The 20,465-nt window shown below is 37.1% G+C and overlaps 1 protein-coding gene across 3 annotated transcripts in view; it reads left to right on the top strand.

Annotated features, from left to right (window-relative positions):
• The window catches only part of LOC134227543 (tudor domain-containing protein 7), a 123,063-nt gene that overhangs the window by 85,174 nt on the left and 17,424 nt on the right, over positions 1 to 20,465 (top strand). For all 3 annotated transcript variants that reach the window (XM_062709110.1, XM_062709108.1, XM_062709109.1), the window contains one exon: positions 19,206 to 20,324. In XM_062709110.1, coding sequence (XP_062565094.1) covers positions 19,206 to 20,324 — 1,119 coding nt within the window. The remainder of the gene's footprint in view (positions 1 to 19,205; positions 20,325 to 20,465) is intronic.

The raw sequence follows: 20,465 nt of genomic DNA, 5'->3' as shown, positions 1-20,465 counted from the left end.
TTTTTATACCCACATTGCCAGGGTTTCTTCAGAACGAGTTTGTGGCCACTTTAGGCCCAACGGGAACCTGTTCCAGGATGACCGATCCGTTGTCAAACCATCCAATGGTCCAATTACTTATCAGATCATGCTTCCGAAACAATTTCATGAATTTTGATACCCATATTGCCAGGGTTTCTTCAGAATAAGTTTGTGGTCACTTAAGGCCCCACTGGAACCTATTCCAGGATGACCGGTCCGTTGTCAAACCATCCTATGGTCCAATTACTTATCGGATCATGTTTCCGATACAATTTCATGAATTTTAATACCCATATTGCCAGGGTTTCTTCAGAATAAGTTTGTGGTCACTTTAGGCCCGACGGGAACCTGTTTCAGGAATAACCGTTCCGGGATTAATTCATAAGATGGTCCCATAACGTAGTTAAGTTATACTCTTTAAATTTCCAATGAAGTTTATTAGTCATGACGCAGGAAATCTTCATTTGGTTGAATATATATCTTCAATTTACACATACTTTGGGACTTGGCCCAGTTAATCCGGAATTCCAGGTTACCGGGTAATCCGAATCGGTTCTCTGTAACATGTATCGAATAGCGGGTAAGTTCCTGCATCCGTAGCAACCAAAATCGTCAAAATCGGTGAAAAACTGACAATGTTATGATCATTTTAAGTCCGTGGTTAAACGGGTACCCTGTCGGTAACGTAAGGGTGTTTTTTTTGTCGGTAACAAAAGGGTTAAGGGTTAATTTGGTCCTCCTATCGACCGCCATATTTGCTTGTGCTTAGCACAGAGACGAAGAACATGACCCAAGTAAACAAATGATTTTACTGTACTTTTTGAAAATATTTGTATCCATTATGCTCTGTTGGATATGTTTATTCGTCATTACTATTGAAAAGTGTGAAATTTTATGTATTTTGTGTTTATTTAGACTTTCGCTTTGTGCGCGAAATTAGGCATATGAGAGTAATTAGGGTGCCTAATTTCGTTTATTGTTGTTGCGTAGTTTCATTTGCAACATTCTAATGAAACAAAAGCAATATAATTCACAGGACAGTTTTACACTGAATAGAACCCGAAGAGTTCATTCCCATACGCTTTTATCTAATTTTCAGGCGGAAAACCACCGACATCCACTAATGTTGACTTGAAAAATCTTATAGATTAGTGTCTGCAATAGCTATCAAATCCGATGTGTAAAATGATGCTTAACTTAAGTCGAGGATAAAACTATAGCAGCTTTTCCGATAATGCATATAATATTGAAGATGTCTTATATGAAACACATATTTGAAGATGTCCTATGTAAGAGATAGCGGAATTTAAGACTTTTATACATGATGTCTCTAAAATTAAAACTTTTTTTAATACACCAGCTAAACATTGTTCATACAATGCCTTTTTTTTTTTGCTAAAATACGGTTTATATTTCAGAAAAAACGACATATTAGGAATTATGACTTGTGGCAACTAAAATTCATGAAGTAAAATCTAAGCAAAGAGGGTCGAAATATAGGGGCATACCATTTCGACTAAAGAATGGGTCACTGACGGCTGTCTGATGTCGTTATCTGTATATTTTGAACAATGGATGCATGCTTCTATAGGTCAACTGATTATATTTCATCAAACCAATAACGATATTCCATTCCAAACATGAGCGAAGTTAGGAAAAATTTTGCGCGAAATTAGGAACTATCCTATTTTCATGCACGAAATAAAAGAGCATACAACAGTCTCAGATTCATACCGCATTTTTTTAAATAGCAGCAAAGTTTCCAAGTAACATTTTTTTGAGAACCTAGAATCCTTTTACTACGTGATGCAGTAGCAAATGTTCCAAAATGGCCACTACGTGATTTTTAAAGAACGTTTTAACTTTGTCAGATCTTAAGTGCGCGAAATTAGGGTACTTCACGGTATTCTGAATAGGATATTAGCGATTACTTTGTGTAGGTGTCGGTGGTGTTGATTGGGTGTGGGTCTCGACAGGGTTAATTGCGGTCTTATGAAAATAGTTCGTTCTTTTGTACCCAAGGAAGCATTGTTAAATTTTTACTATGCGTGTATTCATTCAATAATTCAATACCTTTTAATTGTTTGGGGTCATGCCGCTAAATCAAAGATAAAGAAGATACAAACACTTCAAAACAGATGCTTGAAAATAATATACAACCTGCCTCCACTGTTCCCTACTTTTTCTCTCTACAACGATTTAAACCACAAAGTAATCCCTGTCCTAGGCTTGCGAGACTTGCAAGCAATAATTTTCATACATAATATCATACACAACCGAAATTTTCATTGCACTATTAGTTTACCAACAAGAAGAATTATCACTCAAAATACTAGGTATGCTAACGAACTACCGAGAAGTAGGTCATACACGAACTTAGGGCTAAGTCGTATTTCATGTCATGGTCCTCTGAAATACAATAGTGTTCCAAACGACTTGAAAGCCATCTCGAATTATATTATATTTAAATCTAAATTAAAACAACATATAAGAAGGAACGTAATCGAATTTATTCTTTAATTGTGTCAACTATTTGCTATGGTAGGTTTTTTCTAGTTTTGCTGCTAGTTTTTCCTACGACTTGAATATTTTTTAGTTATTAAACTTACTGAAAGCCACGAACGTTATCATCCTTTCATTAATTTCATTTGTGTTTGCTAATTGTAAATCCCTTAAAAGGAACTAAAGTTCCACTGGGATTTTCCGATTATATATTTTGTTTGTATATTAATTATCCGCGTTTTGACATTAGTTTAATTTGTAGTAAGTGTCCACTGCCAGAGAAGTCCCTAGGACTTCCTTGGTGTGGGGGTCAGCGGAGGGTAAAAAAAAAAAAATTGGGGTGGATGTTTGTGCGTGCGGATGTGTGTGCGTGGGTGAACGTTATCTATAATTGAAAAAACTAGTAGTGGCACTCTGCCGTAATCTGGAATAGTGACGTAATAGCCATTTTACAACATCCATGTTTTCAATTTTTCTGTTAAAGAGCGCGATGAGTAGTACTCGTTAACACCATTTTTGGAAAATGGCGTATACGTCACTTTTTTAGATTACGGAAGTACTGCCTTCCACGTTTTTAACCAAGACACCAACCGCGGTGTTGAACTTAATCTGTAGATAAGAAACCCATCTCAAGACTTCTCGACATGTCATTCAGAATGGCTGCCTTGCGGCTTACCAACACAGTCAAACGATCAACCACCCCACCCACCCCAATAAGCACCGATAAATTTAATTCATATATTGACTACATACCTGACTATCTTCTCACTAAAAAGTAAATCTGGACTTAGTTCGAAGTTCAATCTATGCGGCGGTATGATGATAATATCACATAGCGCTAATTTAGGGAAAATATATAAGCAAGTAAACAAAGTGAAAAAATTCCCCCAGTAACGCACTATGCCAACGACGTCGCCGGTTTCAACGCTCTGCACGTCGTCGGTAGCGTCGTATATATGTACCTAAGCAATCATTGATCAGCAGCAGACAGTGATGTCGATATGAACTATTTTGAAATCTTAGCGGGAACATGAAAAATAGCGATAAAATTAATCAATCTTTTCCTAACGCATTATGTATTGATGCAATAATAATATCTCAATTAATCTTTTTTTGGGTGCATTGTAAAAGTTGAAAAATTGGAGGAAAAAAAGATCTTGTTATTGGTGCGTTTGAGCAGCTGGCAACAACGGTTAGTGATGAACTCTTCATATGTTGAAAAATCACTTTAATAAAGATATAAAAAAAATGGCAACAACGGTTTAAGATGTAAACATAAACACTCAGCATCGTGAAAACATAATAGAGATGAGTGACGTTTAGCGCTCGCACACTAATGTGCAATTCGTCATGTGTAAATACATGTTTGTTTTCCTTCTGCTCATAACCTCAAAAATGATCGGATCATCACAATGATTTCAAAAGAGTCAAAAAATATATGGAAATATACTCATTTTTACCCAATCTTTGCTGAGTCGCACCATTTAGGAGTGTTTGTTTTCCTTTTATCGCCACTCACAGATTCGGACGTGAGAATCTCAATTCTTAAATATTCACCTAAACCCAAGGGGCACGACACAAGACAATTCTCAAAAAAAATCCCATACTTTTCATCGGATTTTTTGAAATATTTTTTCCGAACGTTACTTTCAGTGTCTTAGATGAAAATAGCTTAAATTAACTCAAATTGGGCTATCTTTCCTGCGATTAGAAATACTTAGAAACGGATATTTTAGGATATTTCCGCGTGTAGCACTGTCAAGATGCTGTCAGAATGACAAACAAAGAGGAAATAATATCGTTAGTTTTCTTTTGATACTGTTCTAAACAATAACCTCTTTAACATAGCATAGCTGTGCAAAACAAATTAAATGCATCAACCGTACCGATGTTTTCACATCTGCGGCATTTGAAGAGAATCATTATTTATGAACTTATGGCCAACGGTACAGAAACTGGAACAAGAATGGAAGAGTTTGCGTCCCCCGCGGGTGTTTCAGTCCTGCACTGTTGGCTGGGTTCACGAAAGATTCTTGTTTGTTTTGGTCTATCTCTTCTGTATCATTTCATCACATTTCATGCGTTGTCATATAATCAGCTGTTTTTCTAACTTCTCGTGAAAAGGCCTTTTGCCAAAATTGACAAAAACTTGGAAGGGATATAAAAGATTAGAAACAGATATCAACGAATAGACGATGATAATGCACGCTTAGATGAATTTGATAGGATATTTGAAAAAAATGTTTAGTTTGATAGGTTTTTTGGTGATTTTTTCCATAAAAGCAGAAGTGTCGTGCCCCTTGCCTAAACCAAGGAAAAACTGATGCTTTTCTGACATATTCCATCAGTTAATCCCATACTTAGACTGTATTGGGACGGTTGTCAGAATGACAGCATCTCTTATCTGTCAAAAGATACATAGGGGTGCCCCTAACCGAACGGTGCCCACAACCGAACCTCCTCCCCTAATATTTCTAATACTTTTTTGCCAAAGCAGGCGCTTAATGACATGTATAAGAAAAAACTTATACATCGCATTAGTCACATACATTCGGAAACTTATACTTTTCATTAACTTATGAATGTTGTTAGCTTTTTGATATGGGATCATTCATTAGATGGCATAATGAAGAGTATAAGTATTTTCGAATGGTTTTTTGCCATAACATATAAGGTTATATTTTAAAGTGATGGTTCCCGCGTATAATCAGGTCACAACAAGCCTTCAAGTTTCTGCAACACCGCAACACGTAAATGGCAGCTGAATTCAAAACAAAGATTCTCCAAGTATTTTTTCACCCAGTTATGGGTATAAAATAATCGTTTTTAATGAAGATCAATAAACTCAAAATGGGTGTTTTTTCACCCTCTTCAAGTTGTCAAAATTTCCTCATTTTCTGCCAGCTGTGTGAGTATTGAGTTGAGTGTTTTTTTTTACTCTAATAAGTTTACGAAATTATCCGTGTACCCAGAGTCTACTATATACACTCTGAAAAATCTTCACGTCACATTTACCTGAAAACAAATGTGGTTCTCATCCACCATACTTTTCACGTAAGAGTGACCTGAATGACAAGTAACCTGAACAACATTTAGTTTCCTTGAGTTACGTGATTCATCCGGTGACTCTGACTGGATCTTCCAGTACTAATGACGTGAACCAGGAAAGAAGTTACGTGTTTGATCAGGTGAACCTAACGTGATTTGTACGTACTGGTTACGTGAAATTTTAGTGAAAGCTACAAGACAGCAGGTAACCACTACATGTTTTGAAATGTATTGCAATATAGTGATTTTGAAATGAATGCAAAAATTAACAGGGACTGCCCATAAAAGGGAATCTTTTTCGCGTTGTTGATGCATTGATATAGGGAATGCCGTGACTTAGTCATTGCGCTTTGGAGTTATCACAGAAACACTGTTGAAGAAAAAATAAAGTTATAGGCGGATGTTGAATGAATTTTATCAGATTTGTTGAGAAATGATGTCAATGTGAATCATTGAGAATTTGAAACCAGTTTCTTGCTAAATATTGCTTATATTGCCGCTGGTAATTAACCAAAAAGTAGGGGAACCTAGACTATAAATTTTATACTAACGCGACCGAAAAACTGTAGCCCAAGGCTTCCACGCAGCTTCCTTTTCTTTCAAACCATTTTTCAATGAATGTAATAAATTTTATCCAACACTTCCGAAAATATCCGCCTAGATGCACCTGAAAAATCACTCACCTCAGCGAAGCCCTTATTATGTTTAGGTTATGTATAAATCATTCTTGTTTACAATGCAGGTCCTCCGCAAATGCCGAAGCTGCAATCATACTAACACAATCTCACTTAAATTGTTTACGTGGATGTACAGTCATATTCACCAAGATTTTCAGTAAAAGTTACTTGAATTTCAGGTGAGCATTACTAACGTCACGTAACAATCGTCGTTTGTTCAAGACAGATAAGTTACGTGATTTTTCACGTGAATATGACGTGATGATTTTTTAGAGTGTAGAGTTGCGCAAAGAAGATCTTCTTACACTTATTCTGAATGATCTTCTTGTTATTCTATTTGCAACTTTCATTTTTGTTCAACCCTTAAAGTGACTTCACGGGAGTGTTCAATGCTAAAGCTTTTTTATTCGATAACCAAGTCACCCACAGAGTGCAAACACGTGAGTTTCTTGTTGCTACTTTATTGGGGGGTGTATTGAAGTTTTTTGAAGCTGTTTCTAGAACAAATTTAATAATTTCAATTCATGCGTTTTAATTCGCCATTATAATCATTAGGCGAAAACAATACTTCCGCCTTACCAACAAGCATTTGTTTACTTTGCTCGATAGGTAGACGGTTTGACAGTTCAATAGGTAGATTTGGCTTCACTCTTTGCGTAACTCTATATATAATAGAATCTGCGTGTACCGAAAACTGTTGTTTTTAGGCTTCATGTAGTTTCATCATTTTCCATATCACTTTCTACGAATAGAGGTGTGCGCCGCCGCCGACAGTTTTTGGCACGCCGCCGCCGCCGGTATTTTTGCATCGGCGCGCCGCTGTTTCAAATTTGTCACGCCGGTGGACAATAATTTTCCACGCCGATTCAAAAATAAAGAAGTCTGCAGGATGTTCCGTGGAAGTTTTGATAATTTATTGGAATTTTTGAAGATTTTTCCGAATTGGCGTAACTAGCCCCGATGCCCATAGATATTTCTCTAGTTTGAGCTTCTTTTCAAAACTTCTCGAACATTTTACCACCTTATTAAGCTACATTAGTGGTAATGTTATAAAGACGATCTAATCACCCAAGGCAATTGCGGATCAATCACACTCATCCATATTCTTTTTTCTCAAGCATGTGCTTTCTGCTGTGGTCCATAGTATCGAAGTATGTTTGTTTACTAGCCAATGAATGATTGCTACAACGACTCAAATTGATGGCGTATGGCTATGCGTCATATGTGACGGATCGCCGTCAGATTCCCACCGGTAGGCAGTGAAAATGTTTGTAGAATTCATAAATATTCTATCCATCTCAAATGAAAAAAAAATGTAGGGTATGATGGGGCAAGATGGGTCGCCTAAGGCGAACCCTGAATATCTCAACACAGAAACATTTTATTTCAACTTTTCAACATGGATCTATAAAAATAGCTCATAATCTGTAAGCCAGGGGTATGAAATAACAAAAACTCCACTTTTTGTTCTATTTCGAGTCATTAAAGTAGAAATCTATTTTTCTGTCAATCAAAATATGGCGGGGTAAGATGGGTGAAACAGCGGGGCAAAATGGGTCACCTTTAAATACTGCAATTCATATTGTTTTTATTCCCAATATTGAATTACACACAGATAGATAGCTTTATTGCCAATGATTATTTTGAATAAAAAATAATGTTTAAGCCTTGGATGAAGAAATGGTTCTACATTTAAAAATGTCTGAAGATTCTTATGAAAACAAGCCGTCTAAGTATAGCTTTCTTAAAAACAAAAAATAGACATTTTCAATAAACAAATTAACATCATTATGTCAAAAGTAACCTTAAAATGATTAAACCAGCAATGGAAAATATGTTTTGAATACGAACTATGCCCTTCAGTATGTGCTGACCCATCTTGCCCCATTTGTAAGTTCACGTTAGAATGACTAATTTTCGATAAAATTTATTTATTTCAACGCAGTTAGTATATCATCATCTACATTACTTATAATACGTTCATTATGTCACTAAAAAATTTAAATTTCACATTGCTCGACGAGATTACACGTTTTATAGAAAGTGTGTTTCACATAAGAAACAATGCTGAAAAATATTTTACCTTGTTATACTCTACCATAATAAAATTTTATCATCAAATCGAGTGATAATAAAGTAGCACCAAATTATTCCTCCTACAAAGTTATAATCTCCACATTAAAATGTACACGATGCTCAAAAACGGCCCTGACCCATCTTACCCCGTGACCCATCTTGCCCCGCCTAACCCTAACATTTTTCCAGGGATTCCAACGGGAATGTTCCAAGCATATCGAAGCATATCCAAAAATTCTTAAGGTAAATCACCAGGGATTCCGACAGGAATGTTCCAGGGATTCCAATGAGAATTTTTTCCGACGAATTTCGACTTCCTGGAATATTCCAAGAATTTGAACGGGAATGTTCCAGTGAATCTGACGGAAATGTTTCAGGGATTCCAATGAGAATCTTTTAGAGATTCCGAATGGAATCCCCCAGGAATTCCGAAGAGAATATTCCTGGAGTTCCAACGGGAATGTTCCAGAGATTCCGTCAGAAATCTTCCAGGAATTTTTTTTTTTGTTTTAATCTTTATTATCGTGATTTTTTATGTGTACAATAAGTTCATCACGTATCTTCCAGGAATTCCAACGTGAATGTTCAGGGATTTGGTAGGCAATGTTCCAGGGATGTGAAAGCAAATCGTCGAAGGATACCGAAGCAAATTGTCGAGGGACTCCGTATCAATCCTCCAGAGATTTCGTAAAGAATTCTCCAGCGATTCCAAAATGAATCATTCAGGTATATTTAGGCCAATCGTTGAATAATTACGAAGCAAATCGTCGAATGATTCCAAAGCAATTCATGGAATTATTCCAAAGTAAATCGACGAGCGAGCCCGAAATTAATCTTCTATGAATTTCGAAGCCAACCGTCGATGTATTCCGAAGCAATTCATCGAGAGATTCCTAAGCAAATCGTCAGAGGGATTCCGATCCCAGAGGGATTCCGAGGCAAAACGTCGAGAGACTTCGAAATAAATATTCAAGGGATTCTTAAGAAAATCGTCGAAGTTTTCTGAAACAATTCGTCAAGGAATACCGAAGCGAATCTCCGAACGATTTCGAAACAAATCTTCGAACGACTTCAGAGGAATTCCAAAGCAAATTAACGAGAGATTCTGAAACAAATGCTCCATGGATTATGAAGGGTATCCCCCACAGATTCCCAAGGGTATTCCTCAACGATACCGAAAGGATCCAGTGTGAATTCTGGATTGGAACGATTCCTCAACGATACCGAAAGGATCCAGTGTGAATTCCGGTTGGAATATTTCGATTATTCTGAAAGGAATTGTTTAGAGATTCCAATAAGAATTCTACTCAGATGCTGATGGGATCTGTGGTAATTATCATGCAAGCGGAAGTCTGATGGAAAACTGTCACTCCACTCTGTGATGGTTGACCACATGTCTTTGACTGCTGGCAAAGTATCACGTTGGCTTTGATTGATATTTTGTAACCCTCAGTTGTTCATATCAAGCATACTTTGATGTTTTGAAATCAATTAGATATTGCCTTTTCATAATTAACAACAGGTGTAATTCCACTGCCACACAGGAGTCTTTCTCAGAAATGAAAGAAAAGCTCATTTGCCTTCCACTCATTTCATTACATGATAGGCTGAATATGGGAGATAACTCTTTTGTCTTCAAACTTTTTCAGTAATTCATTACGCTATATGTTGAAAATTTATATCACTGCTAACTAACATTTCAAATCCTAAAGGGCTAATTATTTTTTCTAGGATGGGCTAAGCTCCCTATTGCTATTTGGCAATTTGTACATTTGACAAGTGTCGTTCGGTTGAATTGATCATTTTGCTAAAATAGTCGTTTAGCTGAATAGGTAATTTGGTAGAAAATGCTGTTTTTCTCAAATTATTTGTTTTGCAGAAGGGGCATTTTCGGGCCAAATGAATCTTTTTGCCAAACGACCATTTCTACCAAACGGCATTTTCGGCCAAGTGCAGGGCTGTTACAACAGTCGCGGATTTCGCGATTTTCGCGTTTTTCGCGAATTTCGCGGATTTGTCGCGGATTTACCCTTCCAGTCGCGAAAATCGCGGTTCCTTCAAACATTGTCGCGAAAATCGCGGATTTATAACTACACTCTCGCGAAAATCGCGATTTTCCCAATTTAATTTTAGGATAAATTCAACATGTCGATTATTTGGGCGTTTCCAGAATAAGCAATCCGTCAAAGATCCAAACACATGGTATTCGAATAACCTTTGAATAGTCGTATGGATGTTGGTTTAAGTGGACTAATAGAAAGTCTGTCGAATTGCATTTATAGATTACTGAAATGCCGAGAATTATTTATTTTATTGCCTAGAACTTTTGTGCCACTAATTTCGGAATTACAATTATGATTACTTGCGCTGCATAGAGGGTCGACGATAAAGTTGGATCAAACGCATTAATACTCACACATGCAACTGACGGGACGGAACTGATAGCTGATCGAAGCTGTCGAAGCTTTGTGTTTTTGATTTATAATATTCGGTTCAATGCCAATGAGGAAAGGAATCAGAAGGATTCCTTTCGCAAGCCAACCTTGGGTCCCGCCAATAGCAGGGTACATATAATAGCAATTTAAATTAAGAGGAAGGCCGGACCAGAAGGGCCGCCTTGTGAGCCAACCAAGGGCTTCGCCAGTTATTTTGAATTAAAATTGTCACATTAAAGTTATTGTAAGGATAAAATTTGGTAGAGAAAAAACACAAAAACACTAATAAAATGGACAAAAAATGGCATGATAGGATTCCCGCGGTTCCAGCTTCTCCCTGAGGACTAGAATCCTGGGGTTCCGCCGCTTTGCATGACTCCTTATCCTAGGTTGGTGGGAACCTGATTCATCTGCATCCTAGAGTGTCTCTTGCTGCTGAAGGATTGAGGTCTAGGTTGGGAATGCCACGCTTTGGTCATCCTCGGCAATATCAGCTGTCAAACAGAAAGTCCTTGTGGATTGTTCGACCTCTCTTTTTGTTGAGAAAGGATCAGATCGCATGTCAATGGTAGCGGCGATATTCAGAAATCCGAATATCGTCGGTGGAACGATAGATAGTTTTTTTTCATTGCTCGACCATCAGTTGCATCAAGTTTTGTACCATGCTTAATGACTCCCACTATTGCAGGCAACATTCAAACCATTCGATATTCGTCCTTTGTTTTATTATGTATTCCAATAACTTTGTGTAGGCTAGTTTTTTTTCAGTTCAATGTGTTTTTGTTCCATTACCTGTGCTTCAAAATTCATCGCTGTTCTTATATCCATTGAGAGTTTATTCGTGATTACTTAGTTGGAACAAACTGCCTGACTGAACTTGAGCCTTGAGACTCCAAAAGACTCCTACGATGGATAGCACATACGGCGTTGTAATGCTCACTATAGATGGCTAATCGCTAGATCCTGGCAAGTCCCTCCTTCGTTTGGGAGACTACTCACTTACGAACTAGTTTGCACATGTGGGGGCAGAATCTAACTATTTCCGCTTACTAAGCTTCACTCCGATATAGATTCATTAACTCTTACGTACTCAGTTAATCCTGGGCCAACAGCTAAAAAGCGCTGAAGTTTATGAAGTCACTGAAGTTTAGTACCCTCAGGTCTACTTCAATTGGAAAACACCATCCTGTACGCGACCTACTATGAAGCCTACCTACGGTCTCTTTTGGTACCTCTAGTGCATGTTATCTTTGCTTGATGCTCTTCTGGCAAATGAACAACGTGTCGAGTCTGCCGTGTTATATAAAATTAGCAATCCCCATCCATTATTTCATACGTAGTGGTAATTACATCATTTTTCAAATCGTGAACATTATCCAAGTTTTTAAAAATTCGTAGGTCTTAGAACCGTTCCTGTCCGCCTCTGGTATCATTTCGCCTGAGTGCTTTTAAATCAGATTTGTCAAGCTTTGTTCGGGCCTCTGCAGAGCTGTGTCGCTTGCTTTTGAAGAAATTGTCTTATTTTCTAACTGGCGGATTGATGGAAGTGCAAAATCCAATGACTGATCAATAAATAGTCGGACGGATTATTGGTGCGTCCATATGCCCTTGTAAAACGATGGTAGATATTAGAAAAAAAAACTAGCGTACTAAAAAATATAATTCAAATATATCCCTTGATCTGACTGGTATTTACCTATGACAACAGACTGCCATCTGCCCAACCAACTTATAACTAAATGTATCTATACAACATCGATTAGAATGGAGGGTTTCCCGGAAACAATAAAAAATTAATTTCTTTCAGGCATAGTTCAACACTACACACTGCACTTTTCTGTGGCTCGTGATATGGTTGAACCGTTAACTATGCAGTTTTGGGTATTACATAAATTAGCGAATGTTCTTTCATTTTCTTTTCTACCGACGAATATGCCAATAGATTAGAAGCAAAAATATTGAAATTTCGCATTTATAAAACGTGTTTTGAAGTAAAAAACTATATTTTTGTTTGTCGCGGATTTGTTTCTACAGTCGCGGAATTCAATTTGCCAGTCGCGGATTTCGCGGATTGGAATTCGACTAATTTGTAACAGCCCTGCAAGTGTCTAGTCGATCAAAAGACTCTTTTGGTCAAACGACCATTTAGGCCGAATGACATTTTCAGCTAAATAAGCTGTTAGGGCAAATAACCTTTTCAGTTAAATTACCAATTCTGTCTAATGAGCCTTTCGGCTGTTTGTCACTTCCCGCCAAATGTTATTTTCGGTCAAACCATTTTCACCTAATACCGTTTCAGACAAACGTTTAATTCGGCCTAATGGAATTTGGCTAGATGACTTTTGGTCTTACCTGTTATTCTTGACTTTCGGCCAAACGACAGGTAGGGCCATTTGGCCGATAGACAAAAGGACGAAAGATATTTGGCCGAACAAACCATTAGGCCAAAACCCATCTGATCGTCAATTTAATTTAGCTGAAATGGCCGTTTGGCCGCAAAAGTCGTTTTATCAAAAGGATGTTTGGCCGCAATGGTCGTTTGTCAGAGAGGCCATTTTGCCGAAAATGTTATTTGGCCAAACGAGTGGATATTTTTGACCAAATTACCCGTCCAGTAATCAACATTTGGCCCTTGAATCAAATGTCATTTTCGACCAAATGGCCCTTTCTGTCAAACCACCATTACGGTCGAACGACATTTTCGGCTTTATAACCTCCCAACAAACATTCACTAGTTTAACTAACATCAGTGTGATGATTCAGTTCAGCACTGGGTTGAATTATGTCTGTACTATTTCTTATCGCAACTTATGTTCAGGCTTTGTTCACACAATTTTGGAGAAGTTATACAGCTACAACATCTCATTTTAAAAAACAGTTTTATTACCTGATTCGTTAAACCTCTAATAAGCATTTTACTTAGCCTTAATTCAGCTACATGTAAATTCTTCGAAAATAATAACGCATTGAGAGTAACATCATCCAGATCTCCATTAAACGTATTGCAATTGCTATTTTCATATAATCATTTTAAAATTTTCCTAATTCGGGTCTCGAACTGCTAACATTTGATCATCTGCCGGTAACGTTGCCATCCGCGCCATCCTTGATTTGTAAGTTATGTCTTACTCGTTGCAAAACATAAATAATCGTGTGGCTGAATATGAATCATAATTGGACTCTTAATCAACTAGTCAATCTGTCAAACTACAGTTTGTTAATAACTGTACAAGATTTTTATTTCAACCATTGTTTAGCCAGTGATAACCATTCAACACTGGGAAAAAATATAAGAAAATAATGTCAAAACGATAAAATAAAATTCGTCTCCAATGATGGGGTTTATTAATTTATGTTCGACCTTGCTCGGAATCTCTGAGTAACCGGTTGCGATATGATTGTGCCATCAATACCACAAATGCAGCGAGTCAATAACGACACATATCGACATTTATTTACATATAAAAAACAACTAGTACATAGGAAATCTGTAACAGACATGCAATATGGTCGATTTTTTTATGAATTTGTTTGTGTTCGTTTCCGCACAACTTAACAACAACTGCATGAATTTTCAACATTGCTCCAGCAATTTTGTTCGTTATAATCTCCAACAGCTCATAGATTTGGAATCAATTATGCATCACGAAACAATTATGTATTGCCCCACGAATATACGAAGCCTGAGTATTCTTGACAATGAATCCAACAATGGCTTGAAAATAAATTAATATTTTCTTATCCAAATATCATCAATTCAAGCCATCGCGATTTTCTTTCGAACGGAAAAAGCATAAACTATTATAATGTTTTCTTCCACTGTGCGATAGATCGGTAAAGGTGAAATCCAATGGTTAAGAAGGACAACGGTTAAGAAGGATGTCTAATGCTTGCTTATTAATCTACTATTCAAACTCAATTCGACCACCTTTTCGAACATAGTCGAACAGAGAATTTTGAAAATCATTAGTTCAGCACATTGACAAACTTCCCCAATATGCTGAAATGTGATAAAACTAAAACGTTAGTTCGACCTCAAATAAAGGTGGTAAACAAATAAATAGGCCAAGTCGAATATTAGTTGGATCAAATGCTGAGATGAAATCTGTCAAGCGAATTATTCAGCATCTATTTTATTCAGCTATGAAGATAACAAATAAACAATAATTCAACTTAGATGCTTATTTGTAGCTTGTCGTTGTTTGTTGGGCTATTCGGCCAAACGTTCATTTCAACCAAACGACGTGTTAGAGAAAAATGCTTTTTCGGCCGAATTACCAATTCGGCCTTATGTCGCTTTGGCCAAATGCGATTTTTGACTGTTTTTCATTGTATAACCGTTTTGCCCAAACTTTCATTTCGGTAAAATACAATTCGGCTTGACAATTTTCAACTTAACGTATTATTCGGCCAAACGGCTTTTGCCCAATGATTTTCGGACAAACGACCCTTCCGCTTTTTAAAAAAAATCCCAGTGAATTTCCTAAGATTTTTTTTATGGAATCAAAGAATTCCCTGTAGAAATACAAAAAAAAATCCTTCAAAAAACTGATTTTTATTGTTGAATTACCGAATGGTTTCCCGTATTTTTTTTAATCTCTTAAAGTTCTGAATAAACCGTGGAAAATTAAAAAAAAAATCCATGCAAATTCCAATGGATTTTCTATGAAAATTTCGAAAAATTTGCCGTTGAAATTCAATTTTTATACCGTCTAAGACGAATTAAGTACTGTCCATTTAATTCCACCAGTTAATTTTCGTTATCTTTGCAGATACGTATTTCGACCACAACTGTGTGGTCGTCTTCAGTGTCTTGTACTTGACTCGACTTGAGTCGAGTCTGAAGACGACCACACAGTTGTGGTCGAAATACGTATCTGCAAAGATAACGAAAATTAACTGGTGGAATTAAATGGACAGTACTTAATTCGTCTTAGACGGTTTAATACATTCCACTAAACGAGCTTAATATATTTTTCTCAATTTTTATGTTGATGTCCTGATTTTGGGCAATCTCCTGCGGAAAATTTGAATAATTTTATGGGTAAATTTCGAATAATACTCAACATAATCTTTCCGTGGATTTTCCGAACATTTTCCTAGAAACTTGAAACAAGAAGAAATTCTTAAGTACTTCTTTGAAATTTCCAAATAATTCTCATAACTTCACAGTAGTAAATATATATTATATTAAAATAATTTTCAAATGAATATTTTGGAGAAGCTCAGAGAATTTTCGGGAGAAGTTTAACAGATTTTTCCGTCGAAATTCAAAAGAATCTTCCGTTGAAGTCTTGAAAACTTCCTGAAAAAATGCAGAAAAAATCTTCAAGAAATGATCGTAAAAATACTCCACGCCGATTCACGCCGCCGCCGCCAATTTTCGGACCGGTGCACACCTCTATCTACGAATCTTATAAATTTTATCCGACTTCCGATAATATTTTTTCCAAGGAGAGGACATGCAGGATCGGAACCTCTGCGAAGCCTAATTATGTTTAGGTTATGTGTCTATCATTCTTACGTGAGTGTCAAGTCAATCTCACATAAAAAGTATGATGGATGAGAACCAGGAGGGTGAAACGCCTGTCATCCGCGGTACAATGCACGCACAGCTGAAAGTATGCTCTTTTGGGCAGAAATACACTCTTTTCCGGGAGAATGGGACTACCCACAAAAGGAGTAAAATTTGATTCATAAAAAGAATAAGTTTTACACACTTTTCCTGTTTTTATGCATAAATTTTAATCATGTGTGAATATAAGATAGTCATAATTGTGCATAATATTTATTCCTTTTTGTGTGTAGTCCCATTCTCCCACGAAAGAGCGTACTTTGAAGTCATAATTGAATACTTTATAGTCAAAAGAGCATACTTCAAAGTCTTTTGTGTGTAAACTTTTTTAGCAGTGTGGCACTCTACCCAACATAGTTTTTGGCAGAGACGATGTTATTATATAGAGACACGCGGAGAGAATAAAAGCAATTCTGGCTTCACGGCCAGCAGACAAAAATATCCTGTGCGATTGGCAACCTAAAAATTTGTGAGAACTTGAAGTGACTCTCAATATGAGCAGTTATTTCGTTAGCTCCAATCATATATCTTGCCTCGTTCAGCACCATTGCCATATAATGCAACGACAAATATGAAGAAATGCAGTAATGAACTTGGTATAAGAACTCCAAAAACAGCCTAATTCAAATAACTTTTAAAACTTTTCCATATTTTCTAGAATTTTGATTACAATACTTATCTCGCATTTAGGGTCTGTCTCATTTGGAGAATTAAACTTAAAAGTGACAGTTCGAAAATTAAAAAATCACCCCGCTATAAGAATGGCTGGTGCTACCCAGCAATTCCAATAGGATATCGATGGAAAATGATTCGATATCTGTCAAAAGTAATCTTGCTCTGCGAGCAGGGTTATTTGATAATTATTGAAATGTCACTTTTAAGTTTAATTTTAGTTTAATTATCCAATTGAGACAGACCCTTAGCACCCATCGGTAATGTTTGTTTACTTTGCTCGTTTGGTACCGCGTTTGCCGGTTCGTTTGGTACTTTCGGCTTCACTCTGCGCGGGTCTCTATCTATAAACAACGTCTCTGGTTTTTGGTACTTCTGTTTTTGGTACCCATTTTCTGGGTAGTATACCCGAATTCAGCGCTCATTTTGGGTGATTGGTTCGTACGCAGTTAGTGCTAATTATCGGAAATTAACTTCTCCTGGCGAAAACTTGCAATTAGTTGTGTTACTTCAAGCCTTTTGTGTTTGTACGGCTTCTTTATGTCGAAAAATAGCTTGTCGATACTTCCAAAGTTTTGTTTCATGAATTAAACGAAATTAAAACAAAAACATTGTACGCCATATTGAATAAATGGTGGGTAGGCGTATTAGCCTACTCTTCAGTCCCCTGATGAGAACCATATTTGTTTTCAGGTAATCTGACGTGAAGATTGTTACAGGGCTGGTTTTGCGCAAATGTCGGAGCTCCAATCACACTAACACAATCTCACTCAAATTCAGGTATCTGGCAACCCCAATTCTACCCACTACGTTTGACAATAGCCAACATCTTTGAGTTTCCCATTGTTCTATTGAAATTGGGTTTCCCACTGACAATTCTATTTTGTAAACAAACCACTATTCCGAAGTGATTTTTTCCAAATAGACGTAATTATTTTTCATCATTTTTCGAGAAATTGTGCGAAAGTATGAATGCGAGGTGCTATTTCAACAAGAATATTGATGCCTTTAATAAATTTGCATATTTCAATCGGCACCAAGGGCTCTACTTCGCCGAAATATCACGATATTCAAAATGCATTTTCAATGGCAGGTTTCAACGATTATGATTACGCCTTCGTATTAAATTAATCGATGATTTTGATGCTGGCATCAGAAACATGGCCGCTTCGCAGACCCCTGCTCAAATTGCTTACGAGTACATACTATAGATAGTGGAATATGCATCTCCCTCCCTCTTCCCTTTGTTGTCATAAAATGAAGAGCAAAACCAAGATTTTTTTATGTACAGGTTATCCGACTTGTCAATATCCCCAACTCAGCCATCTTGGATTTTTGTATGGAATTTATGCTCGTTTGTTTACGTTTTGCACTGAAAATGTATGTTTCCCCCCGGCGCTGGTTATTCCCATCTACTGACGAAGTCGGATAACCTGTACATAAAAAAATCTTGAGCAAAACCTCTCAACAAGGGCATTAAAGTGTGGGAACCCAACGTTGAGTAATCTCGTGTTTACAAAAGTTGAGTGAAATTTACCTAACTTTTGGTTAGTTTCTATTTAAAATTAAGTATATTTTACTTAATATTAAGTGAATTTTACTTAACTTTAAGATAAAATTACCTAATTTTGGGTTCCCTCACTGAACCTCCGATTTGAGTGAAAAGTACCTAATATTAGATACTTTTTTCTAACCATGTGCACGGTCAAAAAAACCGACTCAGCCATGCTTTCGCTCATCTATAGATTCTACTATCTATAGATTCTACTATCTATAGTACATACAAACATATTTACCAAGGTTTTTAGTAAAAGTTACGTGAATTTCAGGTGAACATTACTCACGTCACGTAACATTACAATTACAACAATCGTCGTTTGTCAGACAGATCAGTTACCTGATTTTTCAAGTGAATATGACGTATGATTATTTAGAGTGTTGGAAAGCAAATCCCATACGCCATATAATATTCCCTGTGTAATTAGGATTGTTCTGTTCAATCACGGAGTAGCAACTACGAAATGTACGGTTATTATGCTCATGCTCAGCATGATTAAACATGGAAATTGTATGCCCCGCTCCAGTCTATTTCTGTTACGTAATGTTTATAATACTTGAATATATTATGATTATTTATGTTATTAAATCTCATCTCTGACTCAATTACAATATACTACTAATATATCCACATTCTATTAGGTAAACAGTTCAACATACTCGACATATCCAGATGATTTCGCCAACGAATTTGAAGGGCAGTTCGCCGCCGCCCAAATCGCAATCGAAAACATCAAACGCGACGAAGAGATGAATAACTATTCCGTATGTCTTGATTCTGATTACGAGATCGCAGTTAAGATCCATGAGCTACTAATGCAGTGTCCTCATGGCATGTTCAGCAAAAATATCCCGGAAGCGTTCAGAGAAGCACACCAGTTGCTGTTGCCGGATAATTGGGAGCTAATTATTCTGTCGCATCCGGACTTGTACTCCAAAGAAGAAGCACAAGAGAAGACAATCGTGTTTGCGAATACTGACGCAGATGGATCTAGAAATTCTAACCCTTCGATCACATCGCAAGCAAAGAGTATGGAAGCTAATGTTCTTCAACTTCCTTGGAAAGAGCAATATTGGAATTTGTACGTTACCAATCCAGTGTCAACTGTTGAAATATGGGCGCGATTGGTAGGACCTGAATACAGCGATAGGATGGATGCTCTCATAACGGATATTGAACTAAGCATGATGGGGTGCGAAAAACGAAAACCTGCAACTGTTTCAATTGGAGAGTATTACTTGGTTTCTACCACTGACTGCTGGTATCGTGTCCGTGTTGAAGGAATTCATAGTGACGGCAATCAATATTTTTGCTTTTTCATCGACATTGGAGAATGGGAACATGTGGCTTTGGAGGAAATTTATATATGTGATGCTCAATATTTAAGCCTGCCCGGACAATCAGTTTGTTTCACACTTGACGGACTAGAGGATTTTGGCGAAAATCCAAAGGCCAAACCGCACTTGGATAATTTAATTAGTGGCAAAGTATGCATAGGAGAGATTCTTACTCAACGCAACGAGTATGAGAAAGATGGCGGTGATACTGATTTTAGTGATGCCAGAATTAAAATGATTCTCTACGACACTTCGTCCGACGAAGATATCAATTTGAACCCAGTTATTCTGAAGCATATTTGCGATGATATGCCAAGGCCAGAACTTGACAGAAAAGGAGTTTCAACAGTGGTTGTAACACACGTGGATGACTCCGGGGATGTCTATTGTCAGCTGAAAGATGGTGCAATTGTCTATATCCAGGTAAGTTCTGTATTTTTATTAGGGTCGTCGTGGTTTAATCCTTTAATGCCGGTGTTAGGCCATTAGGCCGAAGGCCGTTAGGCCGAAGGACATTTGGCCGAAGGTCATTAGGCAGAATGGTCATTAGGCCGAACGGTCATT

Source organism: Armigeres subalbatus, chromosome 3, assembly GCF_024139115.2.
Source record: "Armigeres subalbatus isolate Guangzhou_Male chromosome 3, GZ_Asu_2, whole genome shotgun sequence".
Classification (NCBI taxonomy): Eukaryota; Metazoa; Arthropoda; class Insecta; order Diptera; family Culicidae; genus Armigeres; species Armigeres subalbatus.
The sequence above is the reverse complement of the archived record's forward strand: the minus strand, read 5'-3'. Positions and strand labels throughout refer to the sequence as shown.